Source organism: Myripristis murdjan, chromosome 22 (assembly GCF_902150065.1).
Source record: "Myripristis murdjan chromosome 22, fMyrMur1.1, whole genome shotgun sequence".
Taxonomy (NCBI): domain Eukaryota; kingdom Metazoa; phylum Chordata; class Actinopteri; order Holocentriformes; family Holocentridae; genus Myripristis; species Myripristis murdjan.
In genome coordinates, this window is record NC_044001.1 from 31506621 (window position 1) to 31523698 (window position 17078).

At 40.1% G+C, this 17078-nt stretch overlaps 1 protein-coding gene across 2 annotated transcripts in view; it reads right to left on the reverse strand.

The window, feature by feature from the left end:
• Window positions 1–4218: 4218 nt before the first annotated feature.
• Window positions 4219–17078, reverse strand: part of LOC115354586 (zinc finger protein 569-like) — a 58094-nt gene continuing 45234 nt past the window's right edge. The window contains exons 2-3 of one of the 2 annotated variants that reach the window (XM_030044995.1): window positions 5838–6350; window positions 4219–4684 (exon numbers count right to left, since the gene is read on the reverse strand). In XM_030044995.1, coding sequence (XP_029900855.1) covers window positions 4653–4684; window positions 5838–6350 — 545 coding nt within the window. In that variant the 3' untranslated portion in view covers window positions 4219–4652. Of the gene's footprint in view, window positions 6351–17078 lie in introns of both variants that reach the window. The other variant, XM_030044994.1, reaches the window with a different exon arrangement.

Sequence of the window (17078 nt, forward strand, 5' to 3'; positions counted from 1 at the left end):
CAAGATGCAACATAGATTCAACAGGACTAGTTACTTAGAAAACATTAGATGCATACTCACAGCTCATTGCACAGATTCCATGAATAAACTTTTCAGCAGAGCAGTCTTCATCAGAGTGAAAAGCACCATCTCATCCAATAACACAACCACTACTTGTGTCTTTCTGGAGGGAAATGCTTTTATTGAATGACATCATGCAAACAACACAAAGTACACTGCACACACCTAGAAAGGACATTGTACCTGAAGATAAGTTAACTTAGATAAAACAAAATCCGAAGTATAAACCGCCCCAAAGTATCCCCATCCTTTATGCTACTGTCTGCTTGTACCAAAGCCTGCTGGACTAATAGAAAACCATTTAAACATAGAAGGTCAGATGAGCAATTAAATTTATGTATAAATTAACAAATAAAAAAATCTAAATAAAAAAACAACAACAGAAAAACACAATATATTCAAATAAACAAGCAAAGAAGTACATGAAATAAATAAACTGATAAATAAATAATTCCATAATCCAAACACCCACTCACAATGACACATCGCATTTAAATATATTTCAGGATTCAGGACAGCCTTTTTAGCTCCTTTAATGTGAGCAGTTGACACATTAAAGCTTATAATATCAATGTCTGATGAAAAGAAATGTGTGCAAATAATACCCATCCTCTATTATGTGCCCAATAGCTTAAATCACAAGGTCACTTCCAAACTGGTTCCATCATGGAGCCCTCAGCACCTTCCTTAAGGTAACATTTGGTTCTGCACCACCAGCTCCTGTGTTCACTATTTGGCAACACTCCTATATGATTACAATCACAGAATTATTTCCATTTCTGGGTTTCATAGTAGTCATTTCTAGGTTGATGGAGCTAATACGCTGTCAGTAAAGCTTATCTCTGACTGTGTGATACTTTTTTGTGACATCAGCATGTATCCCTTTGCTAGAATGTGAAGAGCCCCATAGCTGGAGTAACTGTTTTTCCAGACTCATCTGTCTACTCAATGAAGGAGAAAACACATTTAATCAGCAAACTTAGCAAATAGAGATGAGGTAGCATAAACACAAAAAAGCCTAAGCTGCCATCTTGTCCAGCGATTGACAAATTCCATCCTATGGAAGATATGCCAACCTATATATGTTAGAGATAGTCCGATCCGATCCACTGGATCGGTATCAGGTCTGATCCAGGCCAAAATGACTGGATCGGGTATCAGATTTTTTTATTAGAACCCGTCCGATCTGATCCATAAGCCCAAGCTATCTCATATATCCTCAACTTCACTTTGTGCGACATGCCGTAACACAGACGAGCTGTCGCCATGGTTGCCATGTGCCTGTGTTTTCGTCACGTGAGCAGAAGAGCTGCAGTCATGTCCTCCATTAACTTTACGTTAACGAAAGATAAAAGCGCAACGTTTGCAATATGAGTGTCTCAAGGGGTGGTAGCAAAACCGGACGTTTTACCACAACGGACTTAATAAAGCATCTGAAGAAGCATCATGGAAAGGAGTACGGAGACTTTTTACAGGCGAGTGCAAAGAAAAGCAAACCGTTTTTGTTTTGGTGCAGCAAATCTTGGGTCCGTTTCCCAAAGCAGGTTTAGTGAAAGATAGTTTTCCGTTTCACAAAGGGAGGTAACTCAAACCAGAGAAAGAGGGGTAACTCTAGCCTGTTTCACAGAGGGAGGTAACTTAAGCTCTCGGTCAGTTACCGCAGTAACAGACTCCATGAAACTAACCTGGTCAGGACCAGGTTTTTCTCATGAAACCTCGAGTTTCTCTCTGTGTCCGCCCTCTTTCAGCCACACACCGTATTTAACTTCCTCATTCATTCAGTCAGCAGGCGAGTTTTGGCGTGGCATATTAGTTCTGCCGTCTGTTACTTAAAAAAAAAACAAACAAAAAAAAAAAACAGTCAGTAGGCCTTTATTAGAAGTCCATTAGTAGTTAGATGGTGTCTTTTTTTCACAAACATGACATGTCCTTTCGACAACGATCCCATGGATGAAGGTGCAGTGTTATTGCGCAGAAAATTAAATATTCGTCTGGAGATGGTTATAAGACCGCACATAGACGTTTTAGCATTTAGCTCAAAATTATCTTTTTGAGCGTTACCGTTCCACGTCACCTAAATGAAATAAATTAATAGGCCAGCAGTAATACAAGCAGTTTTCCCCTGTAATATTATTGATTGCAACGGACTCCATTTAAACTTACGCATTGACCCGAGCAGCAATGTTCTCCCTTGCCGTCTCCCTCTGCTTTACCACTGCAGCGGTGTTGCACTTTCTTTAAAAAATATGTTCAAACTCGCTGTGTGAATGCATTAAGATTTCCAATTCAATGGGGGTGAAAAACGCAGCCTGACGCTTCCCCGTTGCCTTGGTGACTCGTCTTATAGCTGTTGTGCACGCACTCCAAGTTGATAAAACTAACTCAAATGCAAAATTTGCACTAAGTTGCACTTTTATATAGTGTTACACATGACTTGTTGTCACATATTTTCCTTCTTTAGGGGACCAGAATAGTTGTTGTACAGTGAATGTGGTGTTTTTAGATGTCAGTATCAAGCAAATTACATCCACGCATTATTAACAACTTTTAGAGTGACAAAAAGAATCGGATCGGTATCGGTATCGGCCGATCCTCAAGGCTGCAGTATCTGTATCGTTATCGGATGTGAAAAAGTGGTATCGAGCCATCCCTAATAAATGTCTCTGAAATCTTCTGACAGAGATGCCTTTTGATTAGTTAGAACTTCACTGTAACAGAATGATTTAAAATAATGTAATATTTGCAGAGTTTCATTCACATGAACCAACATGCAAATGTTAAACCTGAAATTCAGGTAGAAGCCTTTTCCAGAGTATTTCCTTGGGGGTGACCATGGTAAAAAAAAAATAAAAAAATGATGCTTGGACTGCAATAACCAGGGTGTCAACGTAGTATCCCCGGAGAAGCGCACTGTGGCCCAGGTGAAAAAAAAAGTGGTTTGACATGAAAGTTGATGCCAAAAAACGCTTTACGGACCAGAAGGAAAAGGAGGAGACTGGTGGAGGATAAGGTCAACGCCACACACTTAGCGGTTTTTGACATGGGCGAAGCGAGAAGGTAGGAGTGGTAACCGGGAAGGGCGCAAGGCAGTAATTTCGCCTAGGGCGGCAACATAGACAGAACCGCCACTGACGCCACAGGATGAGAGTAGCAATAATTGGACAAACAAACATCCATTCATGGAATATGTCCACGAAATGAAGGTGAAAGTGATGACATCCAAGGAGAACCCCAAGGTAACTGTACTGTTATATTTGCTATTATGTGTGTTACTAATTAACAGGCAAAAGTCAATCCGAAAAACATTTTATTCAAATAAAAATGGCAAATCCGTTTGCAACAATTGAACAACTTAATAACTGTCACAATGATGAGGGTGAAAGTGTGTCAATTTCATGGTTATTTAATACATTAGGCAAATATATTTGTATATTAATGATTTTAAAAAAAATGGTAATTAAATTTCTTTTTAATTAATGTGGTTTTATATACTCTGCATGTACTTAAAAGGTGTCTATTTGCATTTTCTAAGTCAGTTTGGCCTTCCTCATTTGTGTGTACGCATGGTCTGAGGCAGTTCTAAATTTGTTTGCAGAGTAAGAACAAATTTGGGTAAGAAAATATTGATGAATCCCGGATTTGTGCGTCAAACGATCATACGCACAGTTTGTGAATGAGGCCCATTGTGAGTACATTACCTTGTTATCTTAACCCTTGTAAAGCCTTCAGGGTCAAAACAACGCAAGCGTCCGCTAGTCTTTTTTACAAGGCGAGGGCGAGGCATGGGCACGCCGCAGGACCCTGGAAAAAAGACTCGCGGACACTCGGGTCGTTTTGACCCCTTTAGGCTTTACGAGGGTTAATTAATTTATCAGAGAACCACATGCAAAATGAGCCACATTTATGAATTATTTTGTAAATGTGTGTCTAAGTTTCCTCATACAGTTTTCCTGCTGAAAAATGTATCAAATGTTCAGAGGCACATGGTTTCCATCATGTCTACATACATATGTTGAAAATTCCTAATCATTCCTAAATGTGCAGTGAGGTAATTGTCATAAATTAACATAAGGCGACCTTGAGTGCCATGAAAGGCGCCATAACAAATAAAATGTATTATTATTATTATTATAATAATGGCACTGCCTTAGAAATTGCATGTCAGATAAAGGAGAACATCCCCATCATCTTCCAGAACAATGGCACAAAAGAAAATGAAAAATAACTTAAGTGATGTAGAAATTTAGGAAATCTTCAAATATAAATAATCTTCTATTGCAGCAGAGGCAGTGGCATTACACATCACAAAAAGCTGACATGTGAAAAGTGGTCAGTCTCTGGCGTTTGTACCAGATGGGAACAATGACTGCCTTGTGCTGAAACTAATCCCGTCGTTGAAAAAGGCCTCAAGGATATTGTCCTTGTTGGACTATGTGTTGACCAGCAGGAAAATCCAGATCACTTTTTGAGTTTTAGCGTTTTAAATAGCAGGGGTGCAACAATGTCAATGAAAAATGAATGCACATTTGAATGTGCTGAAAAATGGAAAACTAAATCTGAACTGACGATCCTCCCGTTCACTCACTGGTTCTTCAACTGGATGAGCTAGTACATGTCGTTATGTCTGCAGTGGGAGAGAATGAAGAAACAGAGTCAATAAAAATATCTGTGTTGTTGACAAAACAACACTTTGCTGTCTGTGGCACTCAATTATATGTTATCCACTATCACAGGCAAGACAACACACACAGCACCACATATATGCAGACACCACAAAGAGGTCGATCTTTGTAGTGAAAATGAGACTTTCTTTACTTGTTAATGAAAGTTATATAGTATATGTGTATAGTTACTGAACTGACATAAGTGACAACATATTCTTATGTTGTCTGATTATTTATTTTTTACAATGCCTCTGACTGCAGTCTAATTATTCACTTACAATGTATCACAATGGAGGGAAAGTATAAATGAAGTATTACCACTAATTCACCTCAATAAGCAGCTCTGCTCACCCTGCTCACCACCACCTGCAGTATTAGCTGCTGCTGGTTCAGTGCAACACTTGTGGCCTCTGATGTTTGACAACCGAGTAAATCTTTTCCCGCACACATTGCAGCTGTATGGTTTCTCCCCAGTGTGGATTCTTAGGTGTGTTTTCAGATTACATTTCTGAACAAAACTTTTCCCACAAACTGAGCAACTGAATGGCCTCTCCCCAGTATGGCTTCTCGTGTGTGTGATCAATGCTCCTCTCTGACTAAAACTTTTATTACAAACTGAGCAGCCAAAAGGCTTTTCCCCAGTATGATTTCTCATGTGTGTACCCAAAGTGCCACTCTGGCTGAATCTTTTACCACAAACTGAGCAACTAAAAGGTTTCTCCATTGTATGACTTCTCATGTGTGTAACTACTGTTCCTCTCTGGGTAAATCTTTTGCCACAAACTGAACAACCAAAAGGTTTCTCCCCTGTATGGAGTTTCATGTGTCTCTGCAAATGCCCCTTTAGGCCAAATCCTTTTCCACAAACTTTACAGTCAAACGGTTTCTCTCCAGTATGACTGGTCATGTGCCTTTCCAGAATTCCCTTGTAACCAAATCTTTTACTACAAACTGTGCAACTAAAGGGCAAATCCCCTGTATGGTTTTTCATATGCACCTGTACATTTCTCTTCTGATGAAATCCTTTACCACAGACTGGGCAACTAAAGGGTTTATTCTGTGAATGACTGATCATGTGTCTGTTTAGATGTTCCGTCAAACTAAATCTTTTACCACAAACTATGCAGCCAAAGGGTCCTTCCCCAGAGTTCAGTGTATCTAAACCTGAATGAGGTTCATCAGTCTCTTTGCAATCGTCATCGCTGTCTTCAGTGTCAATGTCTGAAAAATCTGAAGAAAAGAATTGGCCATCACTAGTTGGTTCTAAATCACCATCTGGATCTAAGTCCCTGGCTGCTTCAGGTGCTCCACAGTCTTCTCCATCAGCTTCTGTTTTCGTGGGTTCAGTGGAGCTGCTAGCTAGAGCTTGTGGTTGTGAGGATGGAGCTTTCTCTTCATCTTTTTCACTCTTCACAGGGACAGGAGTGAAAGGGATGATATCCACCTCCTCCAGCCCTTGAAGCTGCTCTCCCTCCTGACTGCTCCACAGTTCTTGCTGTTCCTCTTTAATGTGTTTGGGCTCTGGCTGCTCCTGGTCAGGACTGGGGCTCCAATGCTGCTGCTGCTGCTGCTGCTGCTGCTGCTCAGGAAAATCCTCCACTTTGCAGACAAGGAACTGAGGAGAATCTAATGGATGAGCAAAAATAACAACAGTACAACCACTTAAGTCGAATGTGTTTCTGATTTGTCATTTTAAAATATTCAAATATAAAGGAAGACAGGCCACCCATTCCACATTATTTTAAAATTCATCCTAATGTCCTGCCTCACTAAACTGTTAACAATTATAGGGTTTCTCTTGCCATGGTACAAGCCTGACTGCTGGCCCAGGAGCACTCATGTTAACCTAGCAGGATTCTAATGCTATGTTTTTATTTAAGTTGAAGATGGGAATTCTGAGGTACGAATTGCGTCATTTCACGCCCTTTGTGCATTTGAGCTAAATCAAGCAGGAAAAATATGGATGCGACCAAAGTTGTGCACCATAAATGACTATATGGTTCAATGTTGCACATTTACACAACTACTGTTGCAACATGTTGATTAATCCAAAGCACGCCATGTTGAAAATGTACTTTAAACACGATTTTCAAAGTGTAGTTTTCTTACTGTGCTTGATCTGAGTAGTTATATTGATATGACATCAGATCTTTCAAAGAACTCTGGACTTCCGGTTGAGCTAGCGATGGAGTAAGACGTAGGTGTGGGAGCTCCTGCAGACTTTGCTTTAAACAATATTTTTTCTGCGCCTATTTTGCATTCAGTCGTTTGCTTTCACCCGCGTTTAAATCACTGTTGTTTTTCCTATTTTGGAAAAAAGCTTAAATGTCGAACAAAACCACTAAAGGACGGCATGCTACCCCGCGGCCTTGCCCTTTGGCTGCTCCCTCGAGCCCAAGTGATTCTCCTCCCAGCTCCGACTACGCCTCCGCCCCACCCCAGGCACCTGTGGACGCATCGGCCCTGAAAGTTGAGCTCCTCGCCGAATTGCGTAAAGACATTGCGGATATCTTCAAGACAGAACTACGCGCTGCTCTAGGTGAAGATTTATCCACAATCAAACTTGAATTGCAAGCGGTGAAGACACAGCTCGCCAAAGACACAGCTGCAACACAAGCGGATCTGCGAGTGCTAAACGGAACTGTGGTGGAAATGGAACAGGCTCTCTCAACCTGCACTGATGATATTGTCGCGATCCAAAATAAGATTGACAACCTCACAGCTGAAATGACCAGACTGGAAAATAAGTGTGAAGATTTGGAAGCAAGATCGCGCTGAAATAATATCAGGATTGTGGGGGTCCCTGAGGAAGCCGGCAACAACTCTGCCGGTGCAGTTGCGACACTGCTTAAAGAAGCACTCCATCTGGACAAGGAGCCGCTGATGGACAGATGCCACAGGACCCTCCAGGCCAAACCGAGACCCGGGGAGCGGCCGTGCGCGATTATTGCCCGGCTCCACTACCATTCCGACTGCATCGATATTCTGCCACGGGCAAGAGAACGTGGAAAAATCAGTGTCAGGGACATGACCATCCACATCTTCCCGGATCACACGGCAAAGATAGCACGGGCCCGTGCTGCTTTCAACGAGGTCAGGCGCCAACTACGGGGAATGGAAGGAGTAAGATATGGACTCATCCACCCTGCTCGTCTGCGCATTTCCTATAACGGTGAGGAGAAAGTCTTCCTATCACCGGAAGATGCTCAAACCTTCATCAAGAAAATAGGAATGAACGCTGGTTAAGACTAAAACAGGCTACTCTGCACAAGACTAGGCCATACGGCTTGTTTGGTTTTCGAATTATTCATCGTGATGCACCGGGCCTTATAAGTTATACAGGTAATTCAGTACTCTCCAACTCTAATGTTACCCGCTTGCTCACTGAAAACAAGAACTTTTTTGTGCAGAATTACCTCAAAACGTAATCTCTGGCTCATATCAATGTTTATGTGGCAGTTAACATGAAGCCCCGATTCAGATTTTTTTTTCTCTCATGTTCCTGTTACTCAAGCTATTCATACTGTTTATAGCACACTAGTTTAGTTCACCTCCTCTCCTGTTTAAAAAGTCCATCTTAAGCCTCTATGCAAGTATTATACGCTTGTTGTGTATGTTCTTCATAAGTTATGTTACCACAGTTATGTTATCCTACTTAGATGTTAGATGTTGAATAGTCCATAATAACATCAGAAAAAGGGGGAGAGGTGTTAGGTACTTTTGTGGGTTTTTTTTTTTTTGTTTTGTTTAGTTTTTCTCTAATTTTTTCCCTTTTGTAAACAATTTATTTTATCTGTTTTCCATAACCTTATAGTGGTTTAAACTATATCGGGTCTTTTGACCAAATGCGCCAATCTATCGTATATTGTAGTCTGTGGGACTCCACTAGCTCAGCTCAGTGTCTTAGACGTTTACATTTTTTGTATGTAAACGACTTCTTAGGGAGTATACACTGTGGTCTTTTCTGATGGTTCAGGGAGACTATTGGTGTGGGGGGTGTTTGGGTTTTGGGGGGGGGTGGGAGGTGAACAGTGGCTACGGACAGGGGGTTTGGGGAAGTGTGAATGTGTTTATTTGTTAGTGGTTGGGGAAAGGTCTGTGAACTCTCACTTTGGTTCTAGATGTCTTGTTTTTCTCTCTCTCTTTTTTGTATTGTCTAATATAGGTTAATGGCAGGCTGCATTTCAGACCGCAGTGCATCTAGTAGGCCTACAGGTACATCTGTCAGGTTTATAACTTGGAACATTAAAGGAATGGGTAATCCGATCAAGAGAGCAAAAGTCTCCACACACTTAAAGCGGTTAAGTGCTGATATTGTTTTTTTTACAGGAGACACACTTAAAAAATAAAGATCATCAAAGATTACAAAGTCCATGGATTAACCAGGTCTTCCATTCAGAAGTCCAGAGGTGTTGCAGTTCTAATTGGAAATAGAGTACAGTTTTCCTCCACTAAAGTTATAACTGATAAAAATGGTCGGTATATTATTGTAGTTGGTGTCCTTTTTCACACTCCAGTCTTACTGGTTAATGTATACGCCCCCAATTTTGATGATGTCAATTTTGCTCACACGTTGCTCAGCAATCTTCCTTTTCTTAACACGCACCAACTTATTTTGGGAGGAGACTTAAACTGTGTCATTAATCCTGCTTTAGATCGGTCTAGTTCTCGTAACTTCTCTCAATCTAACATGTCTAAAGCTTTTTCTGATTTTATGAATCAGAATGGCTTTATCGATCCATGGAGATTTCGCAATCCCACAGCTAAGGAGTTTTCTTTCTTTTCTAAAGTACATCATTCATTTTCTAGAATCGATTACTTTTTTATAGACAGTTCATTAAATACATGTGTAAACTCCTGTGAATATCAAAGTATCGTCATTTCGGATCATGCCCCTCTGGCCTTAGATATTAAATTCTCCACCCGTATCAGAAGCCCTCCTCTTTGGAGATTTAACCCTATCCTTTTATCTGATAGTAAATTTTGTGAGTTTATCTCAAAGTCCATTGATGATTTTCTTTCTTTTAATCAAAATAATTCCACCTCTTATTCTCTGTTGTGGGAATCGCTGAAAGCATATTTTAGGGGGCAGATTATTTCCTTTTCAGCCCACTCGAATAAAGTATACAAAATTAGGCTTCAAGAATTTACATCTAAAATACTTCAGCTTGACCAAGACTATTCTTCGAACCCCTCCCCTGATTTATTTAAACAGCGACTTAACTTGCAGGCTGAATTTGATCTTGTCTCTACAAGAGATGCAGAGCAGATTTTATTAAAATCACGTAGCTCCTATTATGAACATGGCGACAAGCCAGGGCAGTTACTAGCCCATCAGTTAAAACGTCGTGCTGCATCCCGTTTGATCCCTCAAATCAAAGATCCTTCTGATAGCCTAACCTCTGATCCCATTCAAATTAATAATATTTTCACATCATTCTATTCATCTCTTTATAAATCTGAATTTCCTTCTAATACTTCTAATATGATGAAATTTATGGACGAACTTAAGACTCCAAAGGTTGACCCCAGCTCTGTACAGGACCTTGAAGCCCCTCTTAATATTGAAGAAATTGGACGTTCAATCAGAGCAATGCAGACTAACAAAGCTCCTGGTCCAGACGGTTTTACCGTTGAGTTTTATCGGAAATTCTATGACAAGTTGGCCCCAATTCTTTTGCCCATGTATAACGAATCATTTGGGAGCGGTGCTTTGCCTCCTACTTTAACACAGGCATCAATAATATTGCTACTTAAAAAAGATAAGGACCCAACTTCTTGTAATTCTTTTAGACCTTTATCTCTCCTTAATGTTGATGTCAAGGTGCTGGCAAAATTACTGGCCTCTCGTTTGGAGAAAGTGCTCCCACACATAATTTCAGAGGAACAGAATGGTTTTATTAAGGGGAGGCACATATTTTTTAATACTCGGATACTTTTTGATTTAATATATTCTAAAAGCCAGTCTGAACTTCCTGAAATTATAATTTCCCTCGATGCAGAGAAGGCATTCGATAGGGTAGAATGGGAGTATCTTTTTACTGTATTGAAAAAATTTGGGTTTGGTGATAAGTTTGTTTCCTGGATTCGCCTCCTGTACAACTCTCCACAAGCTAGCATACATACAAATGATAATCACTCGGATTACTTTTCGCTTACACGTGGGATGCGCCAAGGCTGTCCTCTCTCCCCAATGTTGTTCGCTTTAGCAATTGAACCACTCTCCATTGCTCTGAGGACCTCTCCCTTGTTTAAGGGTGTTCAGCGTGCAGGGACAGACTTCTTTTATATGCAGATGATTTATTGTTGTTCATATCTGATCCTGAAACCGGTGTTCCTGCTATTTTATCAATACTTGACAATTTTAGTTCCTTTTCAGGTTATAAATTGAACCTTCAAAAAAGCGAATGCTATCCAATTAATACATCTGCTCTGCATCTTCGGCATACGGACTTGCCCTTTAAGTTCAGTATTTCCGGCTTTACTTATCTTGGTATTAAGGTCACCTGTACGTTACCCGGTCTCTTTTCAGCTAACATTGCTCCCCTTATTTCTAAGATAAAAACTGATTTCCAGAGATGGAGCAGTCTACCACTTTCAATGATTGGTAGGGTAAATGCTGTAAAAATGAATATTTTACCTAAGTTTACATATTTATTTCAAACTGTCCCTTTATTTTTGTCCCAAAAGTTCTTTAAAATGCTTGATCAATTGATAAGTTCTTTTGTATGGGGGGGGGGAGTACCTAGTATCTCTAAATCCTTACTTCAGAGATGCAAACTTAATGGAGGTATTGCATTGCCAATTTTTCGTTACTATTATTGGGCTGCGCATATTCATAAGATCGTCTACTGGCTCGAATCTCCTAATACTCCCTGGTGTAGATTGGAAGCTCTCTCTTGCACGTCATCTTCTTTCTCTGCCCTGCTGTACTCCTCTTTACCTATAAAGATCAAACATTATACAGACAACCTAGTAGTTCTCACCACTTTAAAAATACGGCAGCAATTCAGACAGCATTTTAAGTTCTCATCTGCATCAACCAAGGCTCCAATTTGTAATAACCATTTATTCCCTCCTTCATCCTTAGATTTAACCTTTTCTCAGTGGTACAGTACAGGGATTGAGTTTTCAAGATTTGTATGTGGATGGGGTGTTCTGTACTTTTTCTTATTTGTCATCCACATTTGGTCTACCTCCATCCCATCTATTTAGATATTTCCAAGTAAGACATTGTACCTCTACTATTTTTACCGGTTTTCCTGTACTTCCGCCAAAACAACCATGGGTTGATCTGCTTTCCTTAAACCCACACCAAAAAGCATTAATCTCCAAAATTTATAACTTTCTCATGTCATTTCAAGACAATGGTATGATTAAAGCTAAATCTAAATGGGAACAGGAACTAGTGATGAACTTGAATGATGAGTGGTGGGACAAGGCCATAAAAAGAATACACACTACCACATCTTGTGCCCGACTTAGCCTCATACAACTTAAGGTGCTACATAGGGCTCATCTGTCCAAATCCAGACTTTCTGGAATATATCCAGATGTTGAAGACAAATGTAGTAGATGTCATTGCACTCCGTGCAACCTAAGTCATATGTTTTTACTGTGCCCGCAACTACATAATTATTGGGATGGTTTTTTTAAAACTGTGTCATCAGTATTGAACATTAACTTGCAACCTTGTCCATTAATAGCAATTTTTGGTACCCCTAAGGAAACACTTGCTCTTAATTCGAAACAAAAACAGGTAATTGCATTTACTTCTCTCATAGCTAGACGTGTTATTCTGTTACACTGGAATTCTGCCAAGAGTCCTTCTGTATCCCAATGGCTTAATGACTGCATGTTTTTTCTTAAACTTGAGAAAATAAAATATTCACTGAAAGGTTCCAGGGATACATTTTTTCAGATATGGCAGCCCTTTATTACCCATTTTGATCTTCTACATCGCTTGCCCTCCAATTAATTTTAATTTTAATATGTACCTGCCTACTTATGTATGTTTGTGTACTTATGTATGTATGCATGTATAGATACACTATATTGCCAAAAGTATTCGCTCATCTATCCAAATCATTGAATTCAGGTGTTCCAATCACTTCCATGACCACAGGTGTATAAAATCAAGCACCTAGGCATGCAGACTACTTCTACAAACATTTGTGAAAGAATGGGTTGCTCTCAGGAGCTCAGTGAATTCCAGCATGGTGCTGTAATAGTAATGTAATAGGATGCCACCTGTGCAGTAAGTCCAGTTGTGAAACTTCCTCGCTACTAAATATTCCACAATCAACTGTTAGTGGTACTATAACAAAGTAGAAGCGATTGGGAACGACAGCAACTCAGCCACGGAGTGGTAGGCCACATAAAATCACAGAGCGGGGTCAGTGGATGCTGAGACGCATAGTGCGCAGAAGACGCCAACTTTCTGCAGAGTCAATAGCTTGAGACCTTTAAACTTCATGTGATCTTCAGATTAGCTCAAGAGCAGTGCGTAGAGAGCTTCATGGAATGGGTTTCCTGCATCCAAGCCTTACATCACCAAGCACAATGCAAAGCATCGGATGCAGCGGTGTAAAGCACACCGCCACTGGACTCTAGAGCAGTGGACACGTGTTCTCTGCAGTGACGAGTCACGCTTCTCCGTCTGGCAATCTGATGGACGAGTCTGGGTTTGGTGGTTGCCAAGAGAACGGTACTTGTCTGACTGCATTGTGCCAAGTGTAAAGTTTGGTGGAGGGGGGATTATGGTGTGGGGTTGTTTTTCGGACGTTGGGCTCGGCCCCTTAGTTCCAGTGAAAGGAACTCTTAATGCTTCAGCGTACAAAGACATTTTGGACAATTTCATGCTCCCAACTTTGTGGGAACAGTTTGGAGATGGCCCTTCCTGTTCCAACACGACTGCGCACCAGTGCACAAAGCAAGGTCCATAAAGACATGGATAAGCGAGTTTGGTGTGGAAGAACTTGACTGGCCTGCACAGAGTCCTGACCTCAACCCGAGAGAACACCTTTGGGATGAATTAGAGCGGAGACTGCGAGCCAGGCCTTCTTGTCCAACATCAGTGTTTGACCTCACAAATGCACTTCTGGAAGAATGGTCAAAAGTGTGTTATGTTATATATATTATTTGGTTTTTATTTCTTTTTTTTTTTTGTATTAATTATTTATTTACTTATTATACTTTTATTTATTTATTTATTTGTTTTTATTTTTTTTTTTTTTAGCTTATTATGTATTATCCCACTTATTGTGCATTATTATATGTTAAATTAAATTTTTATTTATTTATTATTTTTTGTTTTTGTTATTCTGTAATTTTTGAAAACTTGCAGAACATAATGTAAGTATTGGAATACAATGTACATCACCCTTCTGCAATAAAAAGAATTATCAAAAAAAAAAAAAAAAAAAAAAAAAAAAGGTTGAGAACTCTGGATTGAGAACCCTTACCCAAGTTCATGACGAGGAATTCCAAGTTGAGAGGGTGTTTTTTTGTTTTTTTGTTTTTTTTTTTCTTCAAATCTCTTGAACTTTACAAATCAAGACTTGATAGTGTAACAATCAGTGTTGGGCAAACTACTTGGAAAATGTAGTGAGCTAAGCTACCAGTTACTCTACATTAAATGAAGCTTCACTACACTGAGAGAGCAAGCTAAGCTACAATACAGTGACAATATGTAGCTCAACTACATCAAAGCTTACGGAGCCCCTAAAGGGACATGGGGAAAATTTTTTTTTAGATATGTTTCTCGTGCGCACGAGAAAGTATTGGATGCGCGCGCATGCCTATATGACACGTCCTTCCGCTCCACGGCGTCAGCCACCACATAAACCTCCGGTTTGCGGCTACCGCAACAGCAGCAGCTGCGTTTTTCACCCGCTCCCTCCTTGATCTCCCTAAAATTACTGTGACAGACGTTAACCGAATCATTCAGGCTAATTCCGCCACAGCCAACAAGAGAAAGGACAAAGGATTTACACTCTACGTGTCAAATTACGTCCAGAACTATGAAGGTAAGTTAAGTGTTTTACGTTAGCCTCAGACTAGACTAGCGTACATGTTAGCGAGTGGCTAACAACGTTAACCTTCAGCGGCATCAGCTGCACTAATGATGTTACTGTTGTATTTTGTCCGGTGTCTTTTTGATAGAACGTATTTAACCCATATCTACATGTTGATCACAGTTTGAAACAAGGCGTGTGTGGCCGGCCCCGCCCTGTGGAACCACGGAGCAGCTCTGTTGTACCAGACTGCCCACTACTCCCAGAAGAAGATCACCTCTGTCCCACCAGTGCACAGCTGCACAGAGTCAGAACAGAGGTGGCACAAGCCAAGACCCATGGTAACTTGCTAAACTTGACTAGACAGTCGTATTTGTGTGTACGTGTGTATAGTGTGTTTACATAATACTAAATAATTATCTTATCTCACCGCAAAGTATTAACCCAGATCCGGTTAAGGCATAAAGTTTGTATTGTTACTTACTGTATCACCTAAATGCTGTCAAACTTGAATCACAATGTCTCTTTGGTTTTATGAGGATTTAAAAGCAGACACATTTCCCAGTCTGATTGCAACTAGCTGTAATGACCTACAGTATATTTACATGGTGATGAAAACCTCAGTGTCTGACCTTTCTGACCTCAATGCTCAAATTTCTGACCTTTGCGTTGTTTTGCCCTTTTTTCACAGGAGTAACCATTGCATCCTTCATATTGTTAAGTGCAAAGCTAGTCAACTCTATCCTTACCACAGAGAAGATGAGAAAGTTCAAATATCAGCGAACATCTGGTACAACTGCTGAACACTGTTGTGTGTCTTTATGCCAGACTACTACATGCTGGAAGTGTACCATATTAATTTGTCTAGCTTTGTACTAGAACATAGAAGTCTGTGGATGGACAACAACCATAATTTGTGTGCGTTTGGAGAATAGTTTCAATGCAATCACATGACATCACTTTCTTTCATTGTCATCTGTATGTTCACCTACTAAGGATATTTCATTGTTAACTTTGAATTAACTACTATTTGTTGAAATACTTGTTTCTTTTTCAACTGATGTGTATGTTTTACTTAATGTAACTTCAACTTTACTGCTTTTTGTGTTAACATTTTGGTACTTTGACATAAACACTTTGGTATCAAGGCCTGTCATATTTTCTCATTACTTTATTTTAAAATATGCACATATTTGTATATTTGATAGACAACTAATCAACACCAGCCATTTGTAATTCAATCAGTATGTTTTTAATTCAAATCATAGTTTGAGGTTTATGACATTTCATTCAGTAAGTTGGAGGTTTATGACATTTCATTCAGTCAACATAGTGGAAAACTACAATCAATGAAATCTCGCACAGCCACAGGTAGTCAGGTGCTGGAAGGCAGCAGGAACGTGCGACACACTAAGACAAACAGATCCTCCGCACACTGACACAGACAGTCCAGTGAAATAAAGTGATTAAGTAAAAGTTTGCGTCAGTGTGCGGAGGATCTGTTTGCCTTATAGTGGAAAACTAATTAGACAAATATATGCTGAGAATGACATAAAAAAAGAAAAAGTCAACCCTCTCCTTTATGATATTTGTGATATCATTGTCACAGGTAATCCTCTGGATAAACATGTCCTCTTGTGTGTAAACAATTGGGACAGAGGTGATCTTCTGGGAGTAGTGGGCAGTCTGGTACAAGAGAGCTGCTCCGTGGTTCCACAGGGCGGGGCCGGCCACACACCAACACTGGCAGCTGTGAGCTCTACAGGACGTGAATCCATCAGTACAATCTGTTACAATACACACATCTTAAGACAAAAGAAAATACTGCATTTGCAACACATTACAGCTACAGTGAGCATAAAGAGGAGATGTGTAAGCAAATAAACAGGAGCATTCACCTGATAAGACCCCTATAATTCTCTAGCCTCCTGTTCTATAAATACCATAAACTGTTAAGAATAAATAAATAAAGACTAGTTGAATCCATTGTAAGCCGAACAGACGTTTATCACAATGGTATGTCTCACAAAAACTTGATCTGAGTAAGTTGTTTTCTCAGGAACCTGAAGTGAACCTGCATGAGGACTCTCCCTTAAACTCAGGCTGTGAGGAGGCTGACTCTTCCTCACTGACCTGTAGCACTGACATCTACCTGTTAGCCCTGTCGGAGCCTTGTTTGAAACTGTGATCAACATGTAGATATGGGTTAAATACGTTATATCAAAAAGACACCGGACAAAATACAACAGTAACATCATTGGTGCAGCTGATGCCGCTGAAGGTTAACGTTGTTAGCCACTCGCTAACATGTACGCTAGTCTAGTCTGAGGCTAACGTA